General features: G+C 43.9%; 1 protein-coding gene across 3 annotated transcripts in view; it reads left to right on the forward strand.

Annotated features, from left to right (window-relative positions):
- The window catches only part of TPRA1 (transmembrane protein adipocyte associated 1), a 15,590-nt gene that overhangs the window by 506 nt on the left and 2,686 nt on the right, over positions 1-12,398 (forward strand). The window contains exons 1-9 of one of the 3 annotated variants that reach the window (XM_017732519.1): positions 1,328-1,559; positions 3,430-3,632; positions 3,783-3,915; positions 6,871-6,957; positions 8,519-8,591; positions 9,556-9,635; positions 10,724-10,834; positions 11,260-11,320; positions 12,371-12,398. The exon at positions 12,371-12,398 is cut by the window's right edge and continues 66 nt beyond it. In XM_017732519.1, the coding sequence (XP_017588008.1) occupies positions 3,442-3,632; positions 3,783-3,915; positions 6,871-6,957; positions 8,519-8,591; positions 9,556-9,635; positions 10,724-10,834; positions 11,260-11,320; positions 12,371-12,398 (764 nt within the window). In that variant the 5' untranslated portion in view covers positions 1,328-1,559; positions 3,430-3,441. Of the gene's footprint in view, positions 1-1,327; positions 1,560-3,429; positions 3,633-3,782; positions 3,916-6,870; positions 6,958-8,518; positions 8,592-9,555; positions 9,636-10,723; positions 10,835-11,259; positions 11,321-12,370 lie in introns of those variants that run through there. The other 2 variants (XM_008632351.2, XM_017732520.1) reach the window with 2 other exon arrangements.

The following is a 12,398-nucleotide window of genomic DNA, read 5'->3' on the forward strand; positions in this document are numbered from 1 at the left end:
GAGCCTCAGGGGCACCGCTGGGCAGCTGAGGTGGGGTGGAACTGCGGCGCGTCTCCAGCTGTGTTGCTTTAGCAGCCTGGGAAGCAGGCGGCGCGTCCTCGCCAGCCTAGAACCAAGTGACCACGCACTGCTACTTCTCTTGCGTGTTGTGCACCCGCCTTCCAGAGGAATCAAAACCAAAACAGAAAAAACCCCGGGATATGCATTTCTAAAATCCACCTCTGGGCTAGGGTTCTCTGTCTCTGAGGGTTTGGGCTTGTTGATACTTCTGCTTTCGGTATTATTCTTCGGTTTATTTTCCCCCGTTGTAGTTGCTTTCTTTTTAATCTTAGTTCAGAATGAGATGTGAGACTAAAACTAAAAACTCGATCACTGAGGGTAAACGCCTGTCTTAAGTTCTAAGAGTGAAATGAAAAATGCAGTTGTTGTGAGCAACACAGAGGGTCGAAAAGCCTTCTTAAAATGGATGAGAACAAAAAAAGGCTTATTTTTTTCTTTTTTGTGTTGGTGGGGATTTTGTTGTTGTTGTTGTTTTTTTTACTTTTAGTGTTCTGGGGTATTTTTAAGCATTTAAGTTACTGCAGCAACAGTTGTATTTGAGCAGGCATCTGGTGAGTGCAGTTTTTATCGCACAAATAGAGTATTTTAAGAAGCAGTCCTAATCCTATCACGATCTGTACTTAAGAGACTTTCTGATGCTGTTTGCAGAAAGAAATAAATGTTTCGATTTTTTATTACAGCTGCAACTTGTGCAGTGTGTAATTCACCTTTCTGTAGGTGGGCTTTGAAAGAAGACAGAATTGCCAGTGATGTGAGCTCTGAATTTCACTGAGCTCTGATATTGTTACAGTGCCATGATTCGAGGAACAATATCCATTGGTGAGATAACATTTCCCTGAAGGTGCAGCAGAGCCTTTCTGAGAGCTCTGTCACTGCAGCCCAAGATTCATGCCTGTGGTCTTGCTCCAAATGCAGCTTGTCCAGGGCCTGGAGTGAGGGATTGGCTTCGACCAAGTCAGCCTGACTTCATTTGGAGTATAGAAAAACATCTTATTTTGTTTTCTGGTGTACAGAGCTGACTGCTGGATGAAAAGGGGGGACCATGACTGCAGTACTGATTTCTTTTCATGCAGTTCTGGGTGATTTTACCCCATTGCATGGGCTGGGCTGGCTGAAGCGGGCAGTTCTGTGGAGGCAGGGTGTGGTGAGTGAGCTCTTGGATATGTTCATCTGACTGGATTTATTTAGGACTAGACAGGGTGAGGACAGTGTGCTGAAAGGAGCAGTGTTGCTGGGAATGACAACCCCTAGCTGGATCCTTTCCATCAGTTCCTGGTCCTGTTGCTGTGGGATTTTTGCTGTTGATTTGGACAGGAGTGGGCCAGTTCTCCACATCCTTGCTGTAGGCCTTAGCTATTAGAAAAGCATGACCACAGAGTCTGATGGTCTTGGCTGCCCTTTCTTATCATGTTGGATGTTCTGTTACTCTGCTTTGTGTACACTTTACCTGGGGAGGACAAAAACAAGTACCAGGCTGTAGCAAGCAGCCTGGCTGAGAGGTGAGCTTGATTCTGCTTTGCCCTTTGAAACCTTGTGACTGGAGTTCTGTTTTGTGTGGCCAACTCCTCTCCTTATCAGCAGCTGCTGTTGTGTGATAGTGGTGGCTTCTAGCGAAAAATAATGGAGCCTGTTTGCTCTTTTCATAAGAAGTTGTTTTTCTGATGTAAATCTCTCACAGCTTTATGTTTGAGTTCTTTTCAGTGTGACAGGCAGATGGAATTTTTGTCCCAGAAGAGCTGCTAGGAGGTTGTGATGGTTCACAGTTGCTAATGTTATTCTGCCCGTGGTCTGTGAGGTTTTTCTCTACTTTTTCCCATCTTTTTAAAAAATCATGTAGAAATTTTTCTGTGTCGGAAATGTGACCGTACTTGCCCTCACTTCTACTGGGATGTAGTGGTGTTACAGAGGAAGAGAGTGGAGCAAAATTGTTGAGAAAATCCTTCTCTTAACAGTTCAGAGACGTGAGTAGCTGGAGGGAAGAGAGGACATTTCCAGAGATAAGTTTTAAATGTGAAGGTTGTTTGCTGGAACATCTACTTAGAAGCAGAATATTTTGGCCCAGGTTTTGCCATCTTGGCATGAAGTTGCTCCCTCCAGGTCTGTGTGTTTATTTACTGTGATGCCTCTCATGCAGCACAGCATTCGGCAGTCACAAAAGAAAATCCCAGCTCAGGGAGTATCTGTCAGCAAGGATGAATCAAAGGGAGGGTTTGTTGGCTGAGGGTGGGATAATTCCCTTGCCCCTTAGAGAACCTGGGAAGAGTCTCAGTCTCTGAAGGGAAAGAAGAGCCTGTTACTGACAGTCTCGAGCAATTTGTGGAGAAGGTGCTACTGAACTCTAGAGCTCAGCAGATGACACAGGGCTGTGCTGATGCTTTCCAGCTTGTGACTCACCCAGAACCTCTAAGGGAAAATACCTTCTCAGCCCTGTCATGGGGGCTGTCAGTTTTCAGCACGCAAGTCAGGGCTGGAGTCAAACAGGGAGAATTTTTTTTGAGATAAATCCTGGATTAGCTATAACACACAGACTGTTCAAGTGCTGTCCCTGGCAATGTGCATCTTTAAGATGTTGGCTGACAAGAGATTTATCATTTTTGCATCTGTGGGTTGTCTGTGATTTCTTCTTTAGGCATTGTCAGGAGGGGTGATTGGACCCTGTGTTTGTATTCATCTTGTAGCTACTGAAGTACCTTAACAGTCAGGGTTCTGCTTTAAAGTGGGAAGAGATTTGCTCAAAACCAGAATAGTTCTGGTGTCTTGCAAAGTGTTAGAAAAAGAATGCTGACTCTTGGTTTTTGCCAGTGCTGGGTTTGAAAGGTGAAGACTCTGTACAGTCCCTTTAGGTGGGGGTATGTGAGGCTCTCCCTGCTCTCAGACATCATGGTTGGTAACAGCAATGGGTTTTTGGTAGGGGCCTTCATCTTTTCTTTCCAGTAGTTGAAATCAAGTCATTGACTGTCACTTCTTGATCTTGGGACCAAGAATGAGTGTCCTGGTAAAGTAGGGTTTTTGTCTCCATCTGATGATGCCATGTATTGCTGTTGAGTCTTGATTTCTTCTAGGAATATGCCAAAGCTCAGATAATCACAAGATTTATCCTCCATAGCACCATTTGAAGGTGCTTGTTACTGTGATATCGAAGTGTGGTTTTGTACTGACCACTCTAATGGCTGTGTTCAGACTTAGGGCAGGTGGCATTTCATTGTGTAATACAGTCTTTGACATGATGATAATTGGCTATACCAAGCAGGAAGCAGTTGTGCAGGGGCTTAATGTCAAGGATGTGTTTTTTTAGCTCTGACTCACAGCTGATTTAATATTGCTTATTTTCCCTGCTGTGATTGTCTTGCTCTGCTTGACCTGGACCAGAAGGAAGACAGGATGTTCCAGTCCATGATGTCTGTGATGACATTCTCTGTGTCTGACAACATCACACATTCAACTGCCCTGGTGACAGCACTGGATAATGTGACAACTCTCTCCCCGATGACAACGCAGGTGATCAACGACACGAACATCACAGTGCCACACAAGTGCCTGTTGTTGCTCTATGAAGACATTGGGAAGTCCAGGTGAGTTGGAGGAAATGGGACCACAGTCTGACCCTGGACCAAGTGAAAGAGCTTTGTTTGTTTCTCAGTTTGGTTGGGAAGGGACTGGGGCTGGTGCCTTCCCTTCTAGAGGCTGAAGAACAGGGATAAAACCTGTCTTACTTTTTGCAGAGTCCGCTACTGGGATCTTCTCCTCCTGGTTCCCAATGTGCTTTTCTTTGTGTTTCTTCTCTGGAAGCTGCCCTCTGCCAGGGCCAAAATCCGGGTCACTTCCAGCCCAATCTTCACTACATTCTACATACTAGTGAGTACCATTCTGTGCCTTTGAACTGAGGACTGTTTTTTTAATTACCACTCATGAACAATGTCACTGAACTAGTGGAGAGAGCCTAGACTGGCTCTTGCAGGGATAAAATCTGCTTTTTGTTGAAGGTGTACTACAAGAAGTAGACATAGACTTTTTTTTGCACTCTGAGTTCAGCTCTTAGTAGATACTGGGACCATATCTGCTGGATTTGAGTGGATTTTGTTCTCCTGTGGTGATTTCATTTTTCTTTTCCTTTTTTTCTTCCTTTGTTGCTTTGATGTCTTGGAATCTAGTATCTTATGCTTTCTTTGCTCCTTGCAGTAAGTAGCATGGGACACAAACCCAGCTTTTCATTGAGGTAGGGAAGGGAGAATAATTTGGGTGAAGCTGTTGAAAAGCTTGGTCATCTGCTGGAGAAAATGGTGATGTGACAGGGGTTCTGGTTAGTCTGGGAATGTAGAAATCCAACCCTGTTAGTTTCTTTCATATCATGTCAAAGTGGCCCCTGACTTGATCATGTTCTTGATAGTTCTTAAGGTGGAAACAGAATATACAGTACAGTTACAGTTCACAAACATCTAAGATCTTGCTGTTCTCCTCTCACCAGTTCTGTGATGCCCTGTGATACTGCTTACTGGATATCATAAGTGCAAGAACCTACCTGAATTAGTTTAAAAAGACCATTCAGAAGCTTTTTGATACCCTGGCTTGCCTCAGTATGTAACATGTGGTTGCTCTTCCTCAGTGAGGTTAGTACAGGCTGTGGAAGTGAATGTGTGTTTGAGTTGGATTAGATGGATACCTCTTTCCCGGGTCTGTACAGGTACTGCCATGGCAAAGCCCAAGAAGCTCAAAACCAAATCTGACCTGGTAGCCTCACCTTCACATTGGGAAGTCTTGTTAGCTCTTTCAGGCTATGTGTTGGGGTTCCGGGCTTCTGCACAGTTTTGGATAACCATGTGTACACACAAATGTTTCAACCTTTAAAAAATATTACCATCCCTTTCCAGACTGGATTTAAACCTTCCTACGTTTTTCCAGTAATGCAGATGATCAGTAGAAGTTTGTGCCAAAGGCTTTGAAAAACAAAACTCTTGATAAACCAAAGAGAGGAAAGTGAACTGACTTTATACTCTGGATGGCAACTCAGCCCCACATAGCTGCTCTCTCATGCCCCCTCACTGGAACAGGGGAGAGCATCAGAAGAGTAAAAGTGAGAAAACTTGTGGGTTGAGATAAACACAGTTTAATAAGCCAAAGCAAAAGCTGTGCACACAGGGAAAGCAAAGCAAGGCATTCATTTACCACTTTCCATGGGCAGGCTGGTGTTCAGCTGTTTCCAGGAAAGCAGGGCTCCATCACATGGTTACTGGGGAAGACAAACACCATTACTTTGAAAGTCTTTTCCTTCCTCCTTCTTCCTGGCTTTATGTGCTGAGCATGATGCCATATGGGATATTCCTTGGGCCAGTTGGGGTCAACTGTCCCAGTTGTCCCCTCTTAACTTCTTGTGCACCTCCAGGCAACTTGCTGCTGGAGTGGGGTGAGAGGCAAAAAATGCCTTACAGTCTGTGTAAGAGCAGTGCAGCAGTAGTGAAAACATTAGTGTTATCAACAGTTTTCAGCACAAAAATCCCAAACATAGCCCCATAACAGCTACTGTGAAGGAAATTCACTCTATCCCAGCCAAATCCAGCACACAGTCTTAGAGGAAAATGCTTGAACTCAGTTTCATATTCATTTCTTGAGTATATTATTGGGAAATGAGGATGGAAGTGTGTTCTGCAAGGACTTCCTTTAAATTGACTGTTTGTCATGTCTTAAAGGACTGCTTTCTTGTGGAGTTGGTGATTAATGTGGAGTTAACAGATTGGGAAGAGTCTTAGAGAGGAAGAGAGGAAACAAAAAGGTGTGTGCTCAGCTCCTGCTTAGAGAGGAAACAAAAAGGTGTGTGCTCAGCTCCAGTGAGTTGTTGCATCTCTAGAACACCATTATATTCAGGGACCCTTATTTTTAGTCAGTGTTTTGTCATGGAGTTCTCCACCCCAGGAGGGATTGTTGTATTCTTCTTTCATGCCATTGCCATGTCTTCTTCCTCTAAGGAGATACTCATCTGTGGGTCACTTATTGGTCATTTCAATTCTGCAACCACCTTCGAATCAGCTTTGACTCTTGGTTCTCTGATAGGTTTAGCTGTCTCCTACCTTCATCATTAGGATCAGCCTGGGACTCAGAGAATTTTATCTGGAAAAATCCACTTTCTTAAAGTGTAAGTCTGCATAGTGGAGTGTAGATACATCCAGCTGAGCTCTTAATTGCATAGTATGGCAGTGACAGCACAGGGTAACTGAGCCTTGCTGAGCTGTCATGTTTAAATGGTACATGAAGTGAGTGAGATCTGTGTTGCCCTGTGCAGCAGGGTAAGATGTTTTAAAGCTGGTGGCTGCAGGTGACTTTTCCTCTGCATTTCTGAGCATTATCACTGTGGAGTGAGAGGACTGCAGGTTTAATTTTGTCACAGTTGTGTAGTGGGGTAGTTGGTATTGAGTGGTTTCTGGTATCTGATGTGATTGGTTTAGTCAGACATACCAACCATTTGGTTTTGTAATTCAGGATATGTTTTCTATCTGTTTCTTTTTCTCCTCCCCTGCCCCAGTGGAATGAAGGGTGGGAAGACTGTAAAGATACTGGTGTAAAGACTGGGTGAAGAACTCTTTGGAGCTTAATCTGACTGCTGAGGCAATTGTTCCTTCCTAAATTCTAAGGCAGTACTCCTATCTAAGAGGTCTGAGGAATCTGTTTCAGGAAATTAACTCTAGTCTGCCACAGGAAATTCTTAGTACTCATTATCAGACTTGAAAGCTGACCTGGAAATGGTATTCTAGAAGGGTTTCTGATCGCTACTGCATATGTGCCCTTTGACATGAGCTCACTTTTGCTCTTTTTTTGCAGGTATTTGTGGTGGCTTTAGTTGGCATTGCCCGAGCTGTTGTCTCCATGACTGTGAGTGCCTCTGATGCTGCCATGGTTGCTGACAAGGTAGGTGCAACACTGACGTTAGAGGCTGTGCTTTGTGTACTTCTGATCACAGCACTCTGCTCTGGCTTCCCTCTTACGTGTGTGCAAGGATAATGTGGTTTTTTGCAGTACTTTCAGCTATGTGTACTATGGAATCCTGTTTTGATAGGTGGATCTAAATCATCACAACATCCAGCATGGTAAAACAATGGATTTCCTAAAATAGACACACAAATAGTGGCAGCAAAAGTTTCCTGTTACAGGGATGAAATTATTCTCTTTTGCAAGAGGTAAACATTCAGAAGCCTTTAGTGGATAGGCAAGACCTGGCCTTTGTTACTCTTGCAGTATTCCAGTAGCTCTTTGAAAGTGTTTAAGTTTTTATGTTGAATGCACATAAAACCAACTTTCCTTTTGAGACTGACACTTGAATGTCCTTGCAGCCATTCTGAGCACAGGGTGAACCCTTAGCAAACAGGAAATATCTTTGTACGTGCTGTTCTTTGTAATAATTTGACTTGTAGCAGAATATTACTTAAAACAAAAAGCTCTGCAGTTCTTGAGCTGTTAGAGGAGGAAGCCACCAAGTACAGATCTTTGGGCTTTATTCTCTGGCATCAGTGTGGTTCCCCTGCTTTTCCCTTTAATGTTACTGTCAGAGCATTGTGATGAGCTGCTGTTGCGAGTGGCTGGATGTTTATTTTTATTCACCTCTGTCCAACAGATGTAGGCCCAGGACTTGAATAATGAAGAAGAGGTGGAAAGGTGTTTTTCTTCAGCTCTGGTCTTGCTGCTGAGTGCAGCAACTGGGAAATCATGTAGCAAGACAGATACTGACAGTTTTTTCTGTAAACACGTCCTATCCTGTCTATTATGTTTCTTCTGTGTCCTCTCATATATATGCACACACACACTGTGTGTTTGCTGGGATTAGAAGTGTCTTATCCAGTGCCTCTTAAAATATTATGTATCTTCAAGAGAGAGTACTATTCAGTGTTCAGAGATAAAGGGTTAATAAGCCAGAATTCGTGTCCTTGTTCTAGGTTTGGTGCTGATTTATTGCATGACTCCCTGAAAAGTTGCCTCACCTGCTTTTTATTGGTCTTGTTTCATCAAATAAAACATGAGATTGCAAATGACAGGCTGGAATGGGCCATGCTTTTTACTTGAATATGCTTTAGATTTGAGGACCAGTAGCTTTGGAAGAGGGCAGAATACGGAGTTTTAAGAACTGACCTTGTTTAATACTATACTTTTGAGATCGTCATGGGCTTGTGCTCTTAGGGAGCACAGCAGCAAGAATATACCTGAGACAAGTGACAGATCCTCAGCTGAGGCAAACTGTGGCCACTTCCTCTCTGTAGACCTGCTGTTTGCTTGTTCCCACACAACTGTTCTGTTCCACAGGCACGAACAGGGCTTGGAACAAGCATGTGATCAGTATCCCTACAAAGCTTGAGACGTGCTTGTAGAAATGACCAGCCATTCAGAGGTTGCTCTCCCCTGGAGTTTTGATTTATTAACTTCAAACTGGTTCCTGGCTCCATCTAATCATGTTTGTCTGGTCTCTGTTATCCCTCAGATCCTGTGGGAGATCACAAGGTTCTTCCTTCTGGCGATTGAACTGAGTGTGGTGATTCTAGGCCTTGCCTTTGGTATGTGTCAGGAGGTTTTTGAGTGCTTTGAATGTTTTCTATTCCCTTTCCTTCCACAGAGGCTGCATCTGTAAGTTCATGGTGGTGCTGATTCTATAAAGTGAGGAGGCTGTAGAATAAATACAAAGGACAAATTGTGGAGTTGTAGTTAGAAATGGCTGAAGGCCTGATTATACCTTAGAGATCTATGGCTTGTGCCATTTAAGGGTTTACATGAGCTTTGTTTGTCCTGCACTCGTATGATGGAGTAATTTAGGTAAGATTTTTATGCCAAGATCAACAGTCTGATCTTTGCTTCAACCCCATTTTATTTAGGATGGGCCCTTCTATCCCCTTTATCCCATCCTTGATTGGTTTGATCTATCCTGGCTGCATTCAAATGCTTTATCTGTACCTGCAATTGTAATTCTGCTTTTTTCAGTTGTGCAAGTGAAAATGCCTCTCCCTGTGGGTCAGAGTAGAGGAGAGGGTAGGTGTCACTGTTGCATCTGTCAGTGGGACATGTGAGCAGTATCCTTTTCATCTTTTGAGTGCTCATAGAATAATTTAGGTTGAAAGGAGCTTCTGGAAATTGCCTGCTTCAGTATATTCCAGTAGAGATTTCTCTACCCCAGCCTCCCATCAACTCTTCTCCCTGAGAAGCTTTATAGCATCTCAGTGTACATGATGCTGGAGTCATTGCTTTTTTTTCTTTTTTTTTTCTTTCCTGTAACCCCAGCAGAAGGACTTAGTGGTTTTCTCTGTATTAGTGTGGACAGGAGGAAAGCAAGTTAAAATCTGTTGTTTTGTAAGTAGGATTTTGCCTGTGAAAGGCTCAACTCTCCAAACAGGGTTTAGTGAGCTTTAACCTTCCCTTGAAGGCCTCTGGAAATACAAGTGTTTTCCTTTATTGGTTCTGGAAAGAACTGATTTTAACCAGTGCTGGGATTACTTCCTGAGTCACTTCTGTACCCCGTAATTACAGGTCACCTGGAGAGCAAGTCAAGCGTGAAACGTGTGCTGGCAATCACCACTGTGCTGTCTCTGGCATATTCTGTCACCCAGGTGAGTACGTTGAAGCAGAAGAATTTGCAAAAGAAGGGACTTGGCTTGAAGTTAAGCAGTTAAGAGTGTGACTCCTATCTGAAAGAGGCAGCTTTGCTCTTTGGATGAGGATTTGGAGAAAGACTGAATGCTTGTGGCAGTGTATAAGCAGATAGTATCTGCTTGTCCTCTTTACTGCATCAATAGCTCAGATAAGGTGAAGAAGTAAGATGAGGTTTGGATGGATTGCCTTGTTTAGTGAATCTTGGAACAAGAGTGAGGTTTTCCACACCTGAGCCACAAGTTCTGGATCTGGCCTCAAGGGCCTTGAAAACCATGTGCTTGCCAAGTAAGGGCACTGCAGTGGCCTCTTGTCTGCCGAGTCTATGAGAGTTGAGAGCTCTTGCTTCTCTTCAGACTAGCAGCTGGCTTGCTGGCTCAGTTTATTAGACATGTCTTCATGTCCCTGAACAACGCAATCTGTGTCTGGGTTTATTCTCCTCCTCGGCATGTCAGTGGTCAGCCCATGTCTCTGTACTCAGGGCAGCGCCAAAATAACACACAGAGCTTTGTTCTGGGACCAGGCTCTTGGCTGCAGAGGCAGTGAGCTGATCATTACCACATGATAAAGTTGGAGGAGCCTCATAAAATATCAAGTGTTTGAGCTATATCTGGGTTCAGTAGTGCGTACGAGCAGTCTCCACTGTCTGTATGGTAGCTCCTGTGCAAGACAGTGTCCTTTCCCCAGCTGATATTCTGGATGTTTCAGCAGAAAGGTCTACTTTAAAGATGGAAATGGAGCTCTTGGTCTATTTTAGATAAGTGCTTGTATCCGATGTCTACCTCAGTCTCTCACCTGGAATGTCACTGATGCCAGTTTCTGTCAGATGCAGATTCCTGCCACTTGTTTTCTCCTCACTTCTTGTCTTCAGTTTCTTCCTCTTCTGTGTGAGCGTAACTTGGTCTAAGCAGGGCAGGGCTTGGTTGGGTCGTGGGGGCAGGCCAGCTGTTTTTTGAACTTCTTTAAATGTAGTGTTCCTGGTCCAGACATGCATTTCAGTGAGGATACCACCTGTGACAGAATCATGTTGGTACCACTTCTCTCCTAGGGCACCCTGGAAATCCTGTACCCTGATGCCCACCTCTCAGCAGAAGACTTCAATATCTATGGCCATGGAGGGAGACACTTCTGGCTTGCCAGCTCCTGTTTCTTCTTTCTGGTAAGTACTGGGAATGTGTTATGCACTCTGGTGGCTTCTTTGTGTTTTCTAAATGGAGCAAGGAGGATGATTTGAGTACAGTAATGCCCTAATCCCCCTCTTGCCTCCTACAGCACAACATTGATGCTTCTCTTGTGGTGGGGAAGCTGAAGCAATAAAGGTGCAATGAGAGTGGTGTAAGCTGGGGCAGCTGGGTTCCAGCTGAACTCAGATGTTCTTCCCTCCCTTGTTTCTCAGTGACAGCTGTTTTATGCTGATGGGGGTGACTTGTGGGGCCTTCCCATCTGTGCTGTGTTTAATGTTGAGGGTTTGTGCCTCTGCCTTGAGACATGTAGGGAGTACATGGTACCACACACCATCCCTGAAAAGATTGTTGAGTTCAGGTGCCAAGAAGCCGTGGAACTATTAGTTCTTTGTCTCAACAGGTCTATTCCTTGGTGGTGATTCTTCCAAAAACTCCTCTGAAAGACCGGATTTCTTTGCCTTGTAAGTAACTGTAGTGTTTTCCGTAGTATAGTTGGGTACAGCATCAGGATAAAGCATAGGTGGAAGTAAAAGGTTCCTGTATGTGTTCATACTGCAGATGCATTCCATGTCTCAGGGTTCAGATAACATGGCAAAGGACTGATAATTTATCCCTAGAAAAATTAGTACGTTGTGTCTTTTGGAGAGCAGAGTAAGAGCAGTTACACTGCTACTTTAGTAGCTAGACAATTACATAAGAAAACAAGACCTACTGCTCAGTTAATGATACAGGTATTACGTAAATATGTAGTCTTCTGAGAACCTTAAGAAATGGCTTCTTAATAACAGCTTCCTTTGAAATGCACACAGGATGTTAAAGTGTGCATGCTAGTCATCCCCTGGGAAGGGAAGGCTAAGTGGGAGCTGCTCAACAGTTTTTATCTGGGCTTTTACTTTATTAAGATGCTTCTGTTTGTTTGTTTTTTTGTTGGTGTTGCATAATATCTACAGTTCTTGAATAGAGCTGTTATTAAAAGTGTTTGTGCTGAGCTCTTCTCTCGCTAACTAACGTTGGCATTCACGTGTGGGTACCCTGAGGGAGGGGATATGTATATCACAGGCACAGGTCCTGGGCCTGATCTGCCTGGTGTCCAGCATACCCTGCTGCTCCTGTCAGGGTCTCCTGAGCAGTTTTATTAGTGCTGTACATTGGAAGGGCACAGCTTCTGGTTCAGCTGGGTTGTCTTTGTTTGTTTTTCTTGCATTCAGTTACGTGACTGACACTGGTTGCAGGCGCTTGCCAGTAAATCTTTGCATGTGTTGCCATAACCGTGCTTTCAAAACCCATCTTCTGTGTGTAATATACACATGCAGGAGGGTATGGTTTAGTCCATTATACCACCATCAATCCTGCCAGCATGGGACAGGAAAATGCAGTCTTAATTCTTCAGCAGTTCTTAAAGAGACAAGGTGGTGAGAAGCTTCTGTTGGATTTGGCATCTCCATCAAACAGATTTCCACTGGTCTGGTGTTTGAGGTTGAGCTTCATGTGTATCCGTGTCTTTCCCACAGCCAGGAAGAGTTTTTATGTTTATGTTGG

Source organism: Corvus brachyrhynchos, unplaced genomic scaffold (genome assembly GCF_000691975.1).
Source record: "Corvus brachyrhynchos isolate BGI_N302 unplaced genomic scaffold, ASM69197v1 scaffold4, whole genome shotgun sequence".
In the NCBI taxonomy this organism is placed as follows: Eukaryota; Metazoa; Chordata; class Aves; order Passeriformes; family Corvidae; genus Corvus; species Corvus brachyrhynchos.